The 13358-nt window shown below is 51.8% G+C and overlaps 7 protein-coding genes across 7 annotated transcripts; 2 read left to right on the forward strand and 5 right to left on the reverse strand.

Moving 5' to 3' along the window:
• Positions 1-211: 211 nt before the first annotated feature.
• On the forward strand, positions 212-1012 carry N7498_001092 (sulfotransferase family protein; the record flags this gene model as incomplete). The annotated part of the gene is made up of 1 exon (XM_058448155.1): positions 212-1012. The coding sequence occupies one exon, from the start codon at positions 212-214 to the stop codon at positions 1010-1012; it is 801 nt and encodes a 266-aa protein (XP_058313566.1).
• Positions 1013-1327: 315 nt separating this feature from the next.
• N7498_001093 (acetyltransferase) lies at positions 1328-2004 on the reverse strand (the record flags this gene model as incomplete). The annotated part of the gene is made up of 2 exons (XM_058448156.1): positions 1328-1575; positions 1611-2004. The coding sequence occupies 2 exons, from the start codon at positions 2002-2004 to the stop codon at positions 1328-1330; spliced, it is 642 nt and encodes a 213-aa protein (XP_058313567.1).
• Positions 2005-2442: 438 nt separating this feature from the next.
• Positions 2443-5057, reverse strand: N7498_001094 (putative extracellular exo-polygalacturonase; the record flags this gene model as incomplete). The annotated part of the gene is made up of 4 exons (XM_058448157.1): positions 2443-3667; positions 3716-4083; positions 4312-4864; positions 4921-5057. 4 exons carry the CDS (start codon positions 5055-5057, stop codon positions 2443-2445), a joined length of 2283 nt encoding a protein of 760 aa, XP_058313568.1.
• Positions 5058-6029: 972 nt separating this feature from the next.
• Positions 6030-7307, forward strand: N7498_001095 (chalcone isomerase domain-containing protein; the record flags this gene model as incomplete). The annotated part of the gene is made up of 1 exon (XM_058448158.1): positions 6030-7307. The coding sequence occupies one exon, from the start codon at positions 6030-6032 to the stop codon at positions 7305-7307; it is 1278 nt and encodes a 425-aa protein (XP_058313569.1).
• A 173-nt stretch (positions 7308-7480) lies between these two features.
• Positions 7481-7975, reverse strand: N7498_001096 (glutaredoxin; the record flags this gene model as incomplete). Its single annotated transcript, XM_058448159.1, has 2 exons — positions 7481-7638; positions 7825-7975. The coding sequence occupies 2 exons, from the start codon at positions 7973-7975 to the stop codon at positions 7481-7483; spliced, it is 309 nt and encodes a 102-aa protein (XP_058313570.1).
• Positions 7976-8939: 964 nt separating this feature from the next.
• Positions 8940-10550, reverse strand: N7498_001097 (uncharacterized protein; the record flags this gene model as incomplete). The annotated part of the gene is made up of 2 exons (XM_058448160.1): positions 8940-10343; positions 10452-10550. 2 exons carry the CDS (start codon positions 10548-10550, stop codon positions 8940-8942), a joined length of 1503 nt encoding a protein of 500 aa, XP_058313571.1.
• Positions 10551-11772: 1222 nt separating this feature from the next.
• Positions 11773-12954, reverse strand: N7498_001098 (BAG family molecular chaperone regulator; the record flags this gene model as incomplete). Its single annotated transcript, XM_058448161.1, has 1 exon — positions 11773-12954. The coding sequence occupies one exon, from the start codon at positions 12952-12954 to the stop codon at positions 11773-11775; it is 1182 nt and encodes a 393-aa protein (XP_058313572.1).
• Between the last annotated feature and the right edge of the window lie 404 nt (positions 12955-13358).

Consider the following 13358-nt stretch of genomic DNA (forward strand, 5'->3'; position numbering starts at 1 on the left):
GTTACATTATTCGAAGCCACCCAAGTTAGCAGCAATTTAGAATAATACTGGTGTTAAATTAATCTCTGTTTGATCCCTCTTATCCCTTGATCTGCCCGGCTAATTATGAATAACTAAGTTTCCGTCGCTGACGTCAGATTAAAAGAGGGCGAGCATTAACTATGAGACTCTCGCAATTCAAGAAATTCCCCAATAGCAATTGACCTTCAAAATGGTCCGTTTCGTTACCGACTCACGTACAGCTCCGACGAGGAAGCCTTCTCTCCGCGTCATCGGAGCCGGTCTCCCTCGTACGGCAACATCCTCGCTCCAAGCAGCACTAGAGCAACTGGGCTTCGATCCGTGTTTGCACATGGCACAAATAATCCCTCATGCCGACAGACAACAGCTTCTCCTTGATGCAGCTCGTGAAAAAAACACCGATCGGCGGCAGAAGCTCATCCACCGGCTTGTGGATGGTTACGCCGCAGTATGCGACATGCCAGCTGTATTCTTCCTCCCGGATCTGATGGACATGTTCCCCGAGGCAAAGGTGGTCCTCAGTAGTCGGCCCAATCCTGAGACCTGGGCTAGGAGCTGTTTCGAGAGCTTGGGCTTTTTCTTCACTCCTTGGTTTTATGGCTGTGGGTTGCTGTGGAAGACGGATCGCTTGTGGTATCGGCTTAACATGCACATTCTTGACTGGTGCGATGAGAACTATAAGCTTGAGGGAAGGAATATATTTACTACTTCAATGTATGAGCAGTATAATAAGTCGGTGAGAGAGATTGTGGAGAAGAGGGGACGCTCGCATCTGGAGTTCAAGGCGGAGGATGGTTGGGGGCCTTTGTGTGAGTTCTTGGAAAAGGATGTGCCGATTACGGAGTATCCGAGAGTGAACGAGAAAAAAACGTTCTCCATTATCAAGAGCATCATGATCATGAAAGGAATCCTGAGCTGGGCAGCAGTTGGGGGAGTTGCCTGGTTCGGGTGGAAATACGTTCCTACTCTCTTGAAAGGATCGACCAGTTGACCCAAGAAATGTTTGGTCATGGAAAGGAATACCGTACTTCCGGATATCAGTTACCATGTACATTCTTTGATTATTTCTCGAGCCCTCATACCCAGAGATCCTAAGATACATTTGGCATAGTCGATGAATTTCCCCAGTTGCTAAGCCCTGTACCGTACTGGACGGATTGAACACGCTTTCTCTCACTTCTGCATTTCAGTGCATATTGTATTCACATAAGACGGAAATTCGTGGAATTAAACCGCATATGTCCTGGACAGTTTGATTGTTCGAGGTGATACTCTTAAGAATTATAGAATGCCAATTGGTCAACATTCAAGGCCGCCCTCGCCCTCGCCGAACCATCGAGGTAGTACCTTGTCCGGCATTACTATGATCAATGAAATCAAACTTTGCGTACAAGGAAGCACCATCCTTACTGGCGCTCACGTACATGTCAACTCCTCCGGCGTCGGCCAGATCACATCCCCATTTGACAAGCATAGAAGCAGCCCCTTGCCGTTGATAATCTGGATGCGTAGCGACGATGTCCAAAACTTCAACTCGTGCACGGGTTAGTTCAACTTATTTGACGTAGAAATAGAACGGGAAAACGCACAGATATGCTTTTGGTTACCCATGACACGCTTTCTATTGTTCTCACCTCTACTCACGAAAGCCTCGCAAAGCTCCCTGGGCATATCGTCATGCCACGGCGGATAGCGTGGCCCACGTTCTTCGGGCGTGGACAAGTCCCATTTTGCGTAGGCGGCTACTCGCGGTTGGCCGTTGGCGCCTTTCGATTCAGGGTCAACAACTTTGAGATAGCGCTGGAATGGTCTTCGAAGTAAATCAAGGTAGATGGCATCTTCCAGCCACCTTCGCACACCGGGGGTATTAGGAAACAGGCGTCTGGAACCGGGGTCTGAAAATGCCGCGAACCAAAGGCCCATGAGGGTGGAACTATCCTCCGGGGTGACGAGGTCTAGTTTTAGCGGACTCGAAGCTGCCATTAGGAAGTGGAAGATGAAATAGTTATCTAATATGGACGTAAGTATATGAAAATTTTGGGGGCATGCTTCGCCAGATACGGCAGCCTAAGTAACGGAGTCAGGGGCGCGCTTCATGCTGACCCGTGGCGGTTAGATAGACGCACCTGGCGACCGCAACCAAAATAAGTTCGGTGAGTTTTAACACTGTGTAGGCATACTACACACACGCTCGCATGACGCTATCTGCGAGATCATGCTGACCGTAGCCATGTTCCATCCATATTGTGTCAACCATCGGCTCATTCTAGAAAAGATGCGTGCTTTGTATGATTTCAACGTCGCCTCCATATTGACATTCCTCTGCGCATTGTTCCCAGAGCCGAAGGCCTCAAACATGCGATCCACAGGCTGACCAGTCCGACTCGCGTTACTGAGATCCTGATGTCTAGGGTAGACTCATCAAGACATGTCTTCCCGGTCCTGCACAAACCGTTGGATCCACTTCCATAACTTGGGAGAAGCGACAAACATGTCTTTCCGAAGTCTCGGCTGATGATTGACGGTATACTGTGCTTTCCATTCTGACACGAGCGTCAGCTTCTTGGCTATTGTGTTTCTGAGATCCTTGTTTCGAAAGTAATCTTTTTCATCCTTTTCAATTTTCGAAAGTGGCTGATCCTCTTGTTGAACTTCTTTATACAGCCCGATGTAGGGAGGCGAACGCCGCTGTTGTAAGAAGAATTGCCCCAGGTCCTGTTCAAGGCCACGCGCAAAGTGCCAGACAGTAGCAAAGAGAGTGTAATCATCAATTGAGTCCAGGTTGAGGAGTCGACTCAATCTCCAAGAGACTTGACCTCGCTCAAGTGATTCGCGATATCTGTGGATTTCCCTCTCTCCTATCGATCTAGGCATAGCAGCAATAAAGCCATCTATGAAGGATATATGTAACTCCGAACTAATTTCGTTGCGGTATTGTGGCAAACCTGGCGTCGCTAACAGCATAGATTCAGGAATGAATGATGAGAATGCCCAGTCGATGAGACAGGTAATATTGTAATCATCATCAACATATATGTTATTGACGCTCAGATCAGGGTGGTACAACGAAAAAGTCCCCGAATTGATAGCTGGCAGTTCAAGTTTCCGTACAATGTCGCGGAGAGCGTCTCCTGCAATTATGTAGTCTAGTCTGTTGACTGCCGAGTCTGTCTTGCGTCCAACGGTCACGAAGTCATTCCATAGGTTCACAGCGCTCTCATATTCTTTCCTGGATTGATAGTCGTCCCGTGAGGGAACAGGTGCCACAAAGCAATGATGTGATAACTGCAGAATCTCTGCATGCTCCAATAACGCAGAAACAAGGCTGTCATAAAACTCTGCTTCCGAAGTGAAAGGTCCCCGTGGAATTTCCAACGAATATCGTCCGTGTAACATGTGACCACGTGAGAGACATTCCTTGATATCGAAGGACTCATCTTCTTCAAAGAGTGAGCCAATTTTATCGAATCGCAACTGCGAAAGCTTCCAGGTAATACAGCCCAGTTGGGAGAGAATTTTGGCCTTGCCGACGGTGTCTAGACCAGGTTGAAGAGAACCGGCTGGTTTCCAGACTTTTGACAGTGGCCAGCCAGGCGCTTCACTCATAAAAATGAACGGAATCCCGATGTCATTATCGGATGAAGCACTATAATAGGTTAGTTCTAGAACAGTGCGGCCTAGGAGAGTGCGTTACCAATAGTCGTATACTTCTGGAACTGGAATATCGCCATGGGCCCTGATGTATCGCAATGTGGCAGCCTCGCTTGCCAGCAGCTTTTTCCCCATTTCCATTGGCATAAATGTTCTATCGTGCGGGGATCGAAAGACCCATCGTACCCGGTCTTCAAATGAAATAAATATAGCCCAGTTAAAACTTCCTGAGGCCGGACGTTGATCTGGATCACAAGCACATGGAACACCCTGTCGCAGCGCGCTCGCTTGACGGCACAGAGCTTGAAGGTCAAAGTCAGCATAGGTGAATATGTCTGGTTTCGGACTTAGGGACATTTCGATGGAGATTCGGGGAGGGAAGAAACATGGGTTCAAAAAAAGGGCCGAAAGCTAAGTACTAAAGATGGGGGTGGGATGCTTGTTGATCGTCTCGCATGATCTCGCCCACCAACCCATGTGATGAAACCGGAATATCAAAACAATATCAAAACATGTCGCATGTCGAACAATCAAAGAGTGTATGTGGTGACATCGATTTCCAGATGTCGTGTAATTTTAAACGATTTAAAGCTCAAGACTAGCAGAGACGCAATTAACATCCATCGAGACCATGCACACCACCATTCGCCGTATACTGGCAGGATCCAGTCCCTGCCGTCGTGGAATTCTCCGGATCCAGCACCACATTGTCAATGTCAATATTATAGCACGGGTGTACTTCCGAGCAGGACACGGATGAAACAGAACTCTTGCAAGCCTCATTAGTTTGCTGAAATCAATCCATAGTTCATTCACAATCTTACCAAATCCATCGCTATTCTGAACCCAATTCTCGCCATACGGCGCATCTACCGCAGTTGTATTGGCGTGAATGTTGTTGAATCGCATGTTCGTCCCGTTCATAATGTTCAAGCTCCACAACTGCGGATCCTTGATATAGAAGTTGTCCACGTTGACATTGGAGACATTCCAGAAAACGAAGGGCATTGGGCGTCCCGGCTGGGTGTTGCCTTTTTCTGCGGTATACCACACATTTCCATTACCGTCAATTCCACCCGTGCCGTATCCGTCAATTTTAATATTGTGGCCGGTGATGATGAAGCCGGCGTGGTGGTTTTGGAAGGCAATTGGGTAGGAGTTGTTTCGCCAGTAATCCAAGTCATCGGAGAACCTTTGAGGGATTAGTTTTCAGGTCTCGCGGATGGCTTGGAGTGACTTACAGTCCACTTGCCATGCAACTCAATTACTACGACGTTGATGACAGGATTGAGGCGAGATGCAATCCAGTATGACTGATCTTTGGGAAATAACAATTGTGCCCCCATTGCCGCATTCATGGAAGGCTTTGAGGATGTTTGGGACATCATCCTTTTGGTGGCCGTTGGCCTTGACTATGCAGACCTTCGAACCGGTTTTGAGGACCGCTGCATTTGCAGTTAACAGCAGTCCCGTACAAAGAGCTAAATAAATTCTGGACAGCTGCCTGGTGACTCGGGCTCAGAACATAACAAATGCAATTTCAATGCGGAGTCGATGCTTTATACTGGGAAATGCACGAAACCCGAGCAATCCCCACATCGACTCGGGCATCTTTGCACCGACGTCAACTGCGAAGAAGAGCGATTGCGGGGGTGATGACCAGAGTGCTTGTTGCGGCAATCCTTGTTGCGCCGACCCTTGCCCTGATCCTGGTTGATATCGATGTCTTTGGATATAGATTCTCCACCAATGACTGTCATGATACGCACGAGCTCCGCCGTTCTCCACGCCGGATCGAATGGAACTGAGTCAAGGGTTGTTCTAGTCAATGCCGAAGGCTGTCTTTCTATTTTAATTTTATGAGAAGGGGAGGTTTAGGATTAAAGACGGCAGGCACGGTGCTTGGAAGTATGAGTACAGCACCCAAGGATTGAAACATTGCCAGGGCCCCGGTGCTCTCGACAGAGCTGTCCGATATTAACACAAAAAAGTCGGATCAATATACCTTGGAATTTACTATTCCCGGTGGCACTTCGGGAAGCCTCACTCTTCCATACATTACTGCGTCGAAGAAACCTTCGATTACTATCAATGGGGACCAGGTTACGAGGGATGTAGTGTATGCGGATGACACTGCCACGTTCGGCGTAGATGGAGGCTCTTACAAAGTGATAGTCCATTGACTTACAGCAATTGATATTTATTTTCTCGTCGTCTTTAGCACAAGGATCAAACAAAGTTGCAACACTTCCAAATCTGTATAGATCAGCCCATATCACGTGCATCCCCACATCCACCTCCAACTCCGACACCAGCCGCTCACGTCCTCTCATTACAAGGAAAAAAGAGTACACAACATGGCTTCAGCACTTCGCTCCAGTCCCTGGCGCACGTGCCAGTGCCTCTCTCGCCAACGTATCCGGAATCCTCAAATCACCCGCCACCTCTCCACGGGCAACATCCTCCGATCCACCGGCCATGCCGGCAACAACCCACTCCGCTCGCAAGGTGGGCGCACAGGAGGTGCGCAGGACGGTGCACGTCGGTCAGTTGTACTTTCGGCAGCGGGGATGGTCCTATGTGCAGTGAGCATGTACGGCGTGATTAAGATGGACGTATTCGGGATGAATGCAGTCGAGGCAGGAAACGACAAGCAGAACCATGCCACGGCCACGCCGACGAAGAACGGCGCATTGAAGATGGATGGGCCATCCGGATTCCCAAGTGACGGCGGACCTTCGGTTATCCCTCTGCCGGGCCAAGACATCGTCAACATCGAGCAAGTCGCAACAGGAAACAGCACAGTCCCATATTTCCCAACCACGATCCGCCTGCCCTCCGCCTCCGAGACCGAAAACAAGCAACCCGGCGATGAACTCTCCACCGCCAACGGCGACGACTACCAGCTTCTGGGTCTGGGCATCCGCACCGTTTCATTCCTCTCAATTCAAGTCTACGTGGTCGGTCTGTACGTGGCCAAGTCCGACATCACAGAGCTGCAACAGCGCCTGGTGCGCACAGCAATCCACCCGCCCTCCGATGATGACGCTGCCGTCTCCGGGACTGGCGCCGAGTCCGCAACATCCCTCGTCCCGCCCGAGCGTGCCCAGCTGAAGGAGCTTCTCCTGGACGCAGAGCGCGGCGACGCAGCCTGGACCGCAGTATTGAAGGAAGACGGAATCCGCACAGCCTTCCGTATTGTCCCAACCCGCAACACGGACTTTATGCACCTGCGCGACGGCTGGGTCCGCGGAATCACTGCCCGCGCCCAGCAGAAGAAGCCGCTTCCCGGCGCTACGGCCCCTGGCGAGTTCCAGGACGCAGAGTTCGGAATGGCGATGAATGATTTCAAGGCTGTTTTCGGTGGTGGTCAGCGCAAGAATGTGCCTAAGGGTCAGACGCTTGTTCTGCTGCGTAATGCGCACGGCGCTTTGGATGCGCTTTTCCAGGCTGATCCTACGCAGTCGCCAAGGTGGATGGGCCGTGTTGCGGATGAGCGGGTGAGTCGGCTTGTGTGGTTGAATTATCTTGCTGGAAAGACTGTTTCTAGTGAGGGGGCGCGGAAGAATATTGTTGATGGGTTGATGGCCATTGTTGAGCGACCTGTTGGAACGGTGGTGCAGAGGGTCGTTTAGAGATTTGTGCGAGCTGTACTATTATACTGGTTCTTTCACGGCCGTCAGGCAGCATTTTAAGTTGTAGGGCCTGTATCGCATGTTCAGAAGCAAAGCTGTGCAATTGTGAAAAGACTCGAGTACCGTACGTACCCCCGAGCCTCAGATCTATCTATCTTAGAAACACAATCATATTACAGAGCATTGGCAGCCTTCAGCAGAGCAGGGAGCTCAGACTTGCGGGCCTGGAGGTCGGAGTTACCGCCGATGTGCTTCTTGTTGATGAAGATGTTGGGCACGCTGCGCTGGTTGGTGATCTCCTGGAGAGCGTCCTGAATAGCAGAGCCGTCGTCTGTAACAACGTCAGTATAAAATCCCATTTATGCCATCAAAAATAAAGCGCACTGGTGTAACACAGATAATGGGTAACGATCAAGAGGCCCGGCTAACGAACATGCCCGATCGTGTTCGCGCCCAAGAAAAGTGAAGCCATAGCGCAACCCACGGTCAAAACCAACTCCGAAAAGCAATCACTCACCAATTTGGTCCAGCTCAAGCGTTGTGAAGTTCGCGCCGAGTTCGTTCAACAGCTTCTTGGTGGCAACGCAGTAGGGGCAGTAGCTCTTAGAGAAGACGACAACGCCGTTCTCGTTGATGAGGGTCTGAGCCTTAGTCTTAGCGGCAGCCATGGCGGCGGGAGAAGGGGCGGCGAAGGAGCCGAAAAGACGCTGGAAGATGAACGAAATGGTGGGCGAGGGAAGGAAAGAAACCGGAGGTGTGCGCGGTCTCTTTAAATTCGAAAGGAAATGGATAAACGTGAAGGGGCGAGGTTCGGCGATTCGGTCATAGTTTGCCGCTATGATAAGTTATCAGGTGATGACTTGCTTGGTCAGCGTGCGGTTCGAGTTGTTGCGTCATGGGGAATGGTTGTTACTAGGTACTTTATTTCAAAATTGCTGATTCTAGAGTATTCTATCTACATTCATTGACAAGGTTAGTTTATATGGGCTGAGCACGCAATTCACATGGTTTGACTGTATGTGGCGTGCTACCGCAGTCGCTTCCATACAATCGCATCTACGGAAAACTCTGTTCTTTCTTCATGGTTTTTGATTGATAGGCTAGCTTAGCTGCGCACCATGCTCAAGTCAACTGAAAGATAAGGAAAGAAATAGAAATAACAGAATCGCTTGCAAGGAGGCTTGGGAATCTGGCAAAAGTGGCAGCAAATGTCCGCAAAACAGGCAAAATAAGGACGAAAACAAATGGATCAAAATGTAGACAAAAGATATATGCTGACCCGTTGACGAGACGGTGTCTTTTGCCTTCCGGCCACTTCGGCTGGGAGTCGGGAGAAATGATGACAGGAGAAGAGAAGGAGAAGGAGTGGATGCATGAGGGGGCGCCATGCTCCGGTAGGAAAGGACCGAATTAAAAGGAATTCCGGGTAAGGTAGACCAAACACCCTTTGGCCATTGGGAATAATCAATCCGGCTGAACACCATGGCTCGGAGATTAGAACAAAAATTGATAGACAATGAATAGAAATGAGACCAAGGGGTCTGTGCAGGTGACCAAGGTATCTCGGGGTTAGATAGGGCATAAGAAAGAAATGTTGGGTCGCGAAGGGGGAAGAATAAGAATGAAAACCCATCACATCACAATACAGCATCCACATCCCTTCTCTTTCTTGAACTGTTTCTGGGCGGTAACGACCGGAGGATTCCAGTTAGGGTTCTGTGTCAGCCCTAGTGGGGGTGTATCTTGCACCTTGGGCATTGTGCTGTATCCGGTGCTCGTGTTTGGTCGAGGCACTGCTTCTGGTTCTGGGCTCTTGCGCTTCTCCTCCACTGGAGGCTCCTTGCTCTTGGGCGGAACAGGAGGCACATCGTTCGGGTGGACGGCAAGAGGTGCAAAGTCGCGGTCGTATGTGGTAGGTGTTCGTCCCTCTTTCTCCCACTGCTCTTGTTGCAGCTTCTTTGCAACAGTCGGAAGCATCTGCTGGTCGGGTGGGAGACGAGGATCAGGCTTATACATTGTTGCCAGCCACGGCGGGTCGCCCTCGGGTCGGTTGGCCGCAGTGGTTGGCCGGCTTTCGCCAGAGCGAGTGGTAGGTCGCTGCAAGGCATTGCCCGAGACCGCACGGGATCTGGCAGTCGAGATCTTTCTATTTGCGGGCGGAGCAGATGTCTTCCGGGTGGCAGATCCTGCCTTTGCCGGCGTCTTTTTGGCCGGCGTGTTTGGCGTAGTGCTGAAGCCGCGGCTGCCCGGTCGGCTTCCTGGCGAAGGAGTAGATGGGTTCACTTCACCCATAGGCTCGCTTGCTCTGCGGCCTCGGTTGTCCTCGTCGTCGTATTCGTCCGTGGCCGCGCGGCTTCGAGGTCCGCGAGAATCACGCCCTGGCATGATCGGTACAGGACTAGCCGTCGAAATGGGTATTCGGGAAGAGCTCTTTCGGAGGCCGGGATGACTGTAGATGCTGGAGGCTGCTTCGTCCGCGGCAATTTCCTCAGGTCGGCGAAGATCCCAGTGCTGTCGTTCATCATCGGGGTATTCACCATCGTAGCCCTTCGGTTCCTCCCTTAGTTCAGGCCAGGGCTCCGAATGTTCTGCATTAGGCGAAGTCGTCGAAATAGGAGCACCACTCTGGTGAGAATCGTGACTCCGTCCACACCCTGTGCTCGACTTGCTGTCTGCCGTCATCCGTCGCTGGAACATGATGGCGGCCTGGTGGAGCTCCTCACTCTCAATTTTTGCAAGCTTGTCCCGGTGAATCCAATTCTCTTGATTCAATTCCTCTGGGTAGTACATCCCCCAGCCGTCCGGACCCTCTGCGTACTCCTTGCGAGACGGGTCATCTGGAACGATGCCGAGTTCGCTTCCATGTCTGTTCATGCTGGGGTCACGGCGGCCTCGGTTGGAGTGGTAGGAGCCATCGTGGACAGTTCGGGAGACAGAGGAGCTTCGAGAACCGTTTGAATTGTGCTTCCGAGCTGATCTCGCCTGGGCCGAGCTCGAATCGTGGGAGTTTCGCGATTTTGAGGAATGCTGAATGCCCTGTACGAAAAGAAATAGCGATCAGCAAAGAGATTTTTCCTCTCACCTTCTCCCACCCCCGAGTTTTCCCTAAGAACGAAAGAGAGAGAAAGACCAAGAGAAACCTACATCATTGGGAATCGGCACAGCAAAATCCCACTTCTCGTTATCCACGCCTCCAGGTGAGGTCAGGGCATCGGTTGAATAGGCGGTGGCTACGCCCGCCATTTCAATGGTGTGGGGGGTTTATTGGGGGGGGGGGAAGGCCAGGCCAGCTGGAACCCGAACAATGGAGAAACCAAAGGAAGGTCAAGTCCAGGTTCGCTTCAACGAGTATCGTGTGTATCGATCAGGCCATTACAGGCTTTGCCGGAGTCCCGCGTCACGAACCAAAGAAAGTCGGAATGGCGAACCTCGGGGGAGGTTGCAGGCTTTCGGTGGTAAAGGGGGCCCGCACACCGCAATGGGGAAGAAACTAAAAGCAGTAAATCGTAAATAAACTGCAGGGGGCTCAAAGGTGCAGTAGTCTGGGCGCGGCCTACAGATGTGACGCGGTACCCGGAAGCGATCCACGGGTGAGGACGTGGACCGCGCAATTCGGTTCCGTGGGAGCACCAGTCAGGGCAAGGGCTTGGGATGCGTCGAAGTATGACCTCTTGACGAGATTCAAAAGCTGAGATCTTGACTTCGTGAGGGTTCGAGAAGCACGAGGGGGAGGTTAAGGAAGATCGTGCGATGCGACAGTGAGGTGAGGAGGGGGGGGGGGCAAGCGGGCAAACAGTGCGGGGGAAGGAAAGAGCGGGAAGGGATGGAGAGAAAGTAGATATCACGACCTGCAAGAATCAAGGCCTAACGTCCAAGGTCCAAGATAGGGAGCAGAGCAGGAGAAAAAGAGGAGAGGAGAGACCGAACTGGGCCCATCCCAACTGGGAATAGCACGTCGATAGTCGTCGAACGAGTCTCTTTTCTTTTCTCTACTTGACACACGCACTATGAACCCGCGCCAAAATCATGAACTTGACAGCTCACGACCATTTCCCCGCGCATAGACGCATCGTCTGAGCCTGCCCTCTTTATCGTCTCAAGAACGAGTCAAAATGTTGACAGAACGAGCCCGAGCCTGGACCACGCGTTGGGGAGGAGCCCCTGAACCATGTTGATCAATCTTGAGATCCCGCTAAACCATTCCGGCAAATGTTCTTACAGAGGTCTTTGTCGAGTTTGTCTCCCCACTTTTCTTACGTCGAATCCCGTTATTTCTCAGCGGTCTGAGCACTCGACTGATCCGATGTGTCAATGCTAAATCGTGGTTCATGATTGACAGCTCCCAATAAATATGATGCTCGCTGGACTAGTATGTAGAAACGATAGTCTATGTAAGAGAAACACCCTTCTCCCACCAATCAAACGCGTCAAATGTACACATATCCCGGGGCGCGACCGGGCTCTTCTACTTGTTGGCCTGGTCCAATCGGTTGAGGGTCGCTTGCGCTTCCCTGATGAGCGCCTTGCGTGCATTGCGGACAGTCTCATTGCCGTCGGGCTCGATACCGTCTGCCTTCAGCATGATCTGCGCCAGGATCATCTCGCTCAGCTTCCTGTATTCGAATTCCCGCTTCTTCGGATCGGTGGGCGGGTCTGCCACATATTCGTCACAAAGCGGGATCAACTCCTGTTGGAGGTATCCAACCAGCGCAGCGACCTGTTCCAGTGGAGTCTTCAGGTTCTTCAGGTTCGGAGGCTGCAACGGAGTAGGGGCTCGATCAGACGCGGGTTGCGGAGGGGCAAGGGAAGCCGATGACCCTAGCGTCTCCTCTCCGCCTGCGGGTCTATTGTTCTTCTTCTTGTTCTTCTTTTTGTTTTTCTTCTTGGTCGTCCGCACCGGCTCATCTTCCCCGTCTACGCGGGATGAAGAGGACCCGGGCCGCTGGAACGTGGGATCACTAGTCCGACCGTCGTAATCGGAGGCGTCGCTGGGTGTGTTTGCTCCAACTTCAGAGACCACGCACAGCACTTCGGAGTGCTGCTTCAATCCTTCCGATTTGCAGGGCCGAGTGTCGTCCTTGAGGAGATTACCCTTGTATAGCAGCCGGATCTGGTTGGGGTTTTTCACGCCCATCTTCGCAGCTGCCTCCTGTCGTAGTGCGCCAACGGACAGGACGCCATCATCGATAGCATATGCGCGGAAGTGGAGCGGGTATATCGTCCCGCGGTGTCGGAGACAGATGATATCGGGCTCATTCTCATCCGCGTTCGCACTGTAACCTTGAGAAGGCGGGTCAACAATATCGTCCGGTCCGATATAACTGAAATCGCCGTCGCGAACTTGCGGCGCGGATGCATAGTTAGGCGAGCGGCGCCAGAGGTTGGAAAGGGGGTTGGTCCAACTCATCACGGTAACGGTGAGCAGGCAAATGAGAAGAGCGGCGCAGACGGCGGCGGTTTGTTCGTCGGCGTCAAATGGCAGCGCGCGCGCGACCGAGCGGAGAGAAGTGGCCGAGTACGTCAGAATGGGGTCCAATCGAGGGCGGAGGGACTGCAGGAACGGGAGGTTCTCCGTAACGTGGTCCAGGTAGAATGCACACTTCTCGCCCAAGGTGGACTGAGCGAGAGGGGAAGGCAGGAGAGTCATGGATTGCTGGGGGGCAGCTGGACCGAAGAGGTGGTCACATCATGCCCGCTCAAGCTGCTTCGCAGGCAGACAAGGCGGAGAGCACACTTTTTTTTGCCATCGTGTGGAGCGTTTCCACGGTTGCCTTGCAGTTTGCCATCGCGAGAGGCGCAGGCCTCGGGTTTTCTTACTGATCACTTGGAATCTTCGTGAGGAGTCGACGGGTGCCTTGTGCCACCTCGGGGCTTCCTACTGCTATCTGGTGGCATCAGGCCATTACACATCGTGTCTGAACCCACCTGTGGCGAGAATGGCAACCACACGGTTGATTCTGCACTTAGAAATACGTCTGTAAAATCGATATCAGTCTACATGAGCTAAGCAATAGTCCAGTCCAACTCAACTTTGAGGATAGTTTCTAGCTC

This window comes from Penicillium cinerascens, assembly GCF_028974065.1.
Source record: "Penicillium cinerascens strain IBT 15544 chromosome Unknown contig_16_segment0_segment0, whole genome shotgun sequence".
Lineage (NCBI taxonomy): Eukaryota > Fungi > Ascomycota > Eurotiomycetes > Eurotiales > Aspergillaceae > Penicillium > Penicillium cinerascens.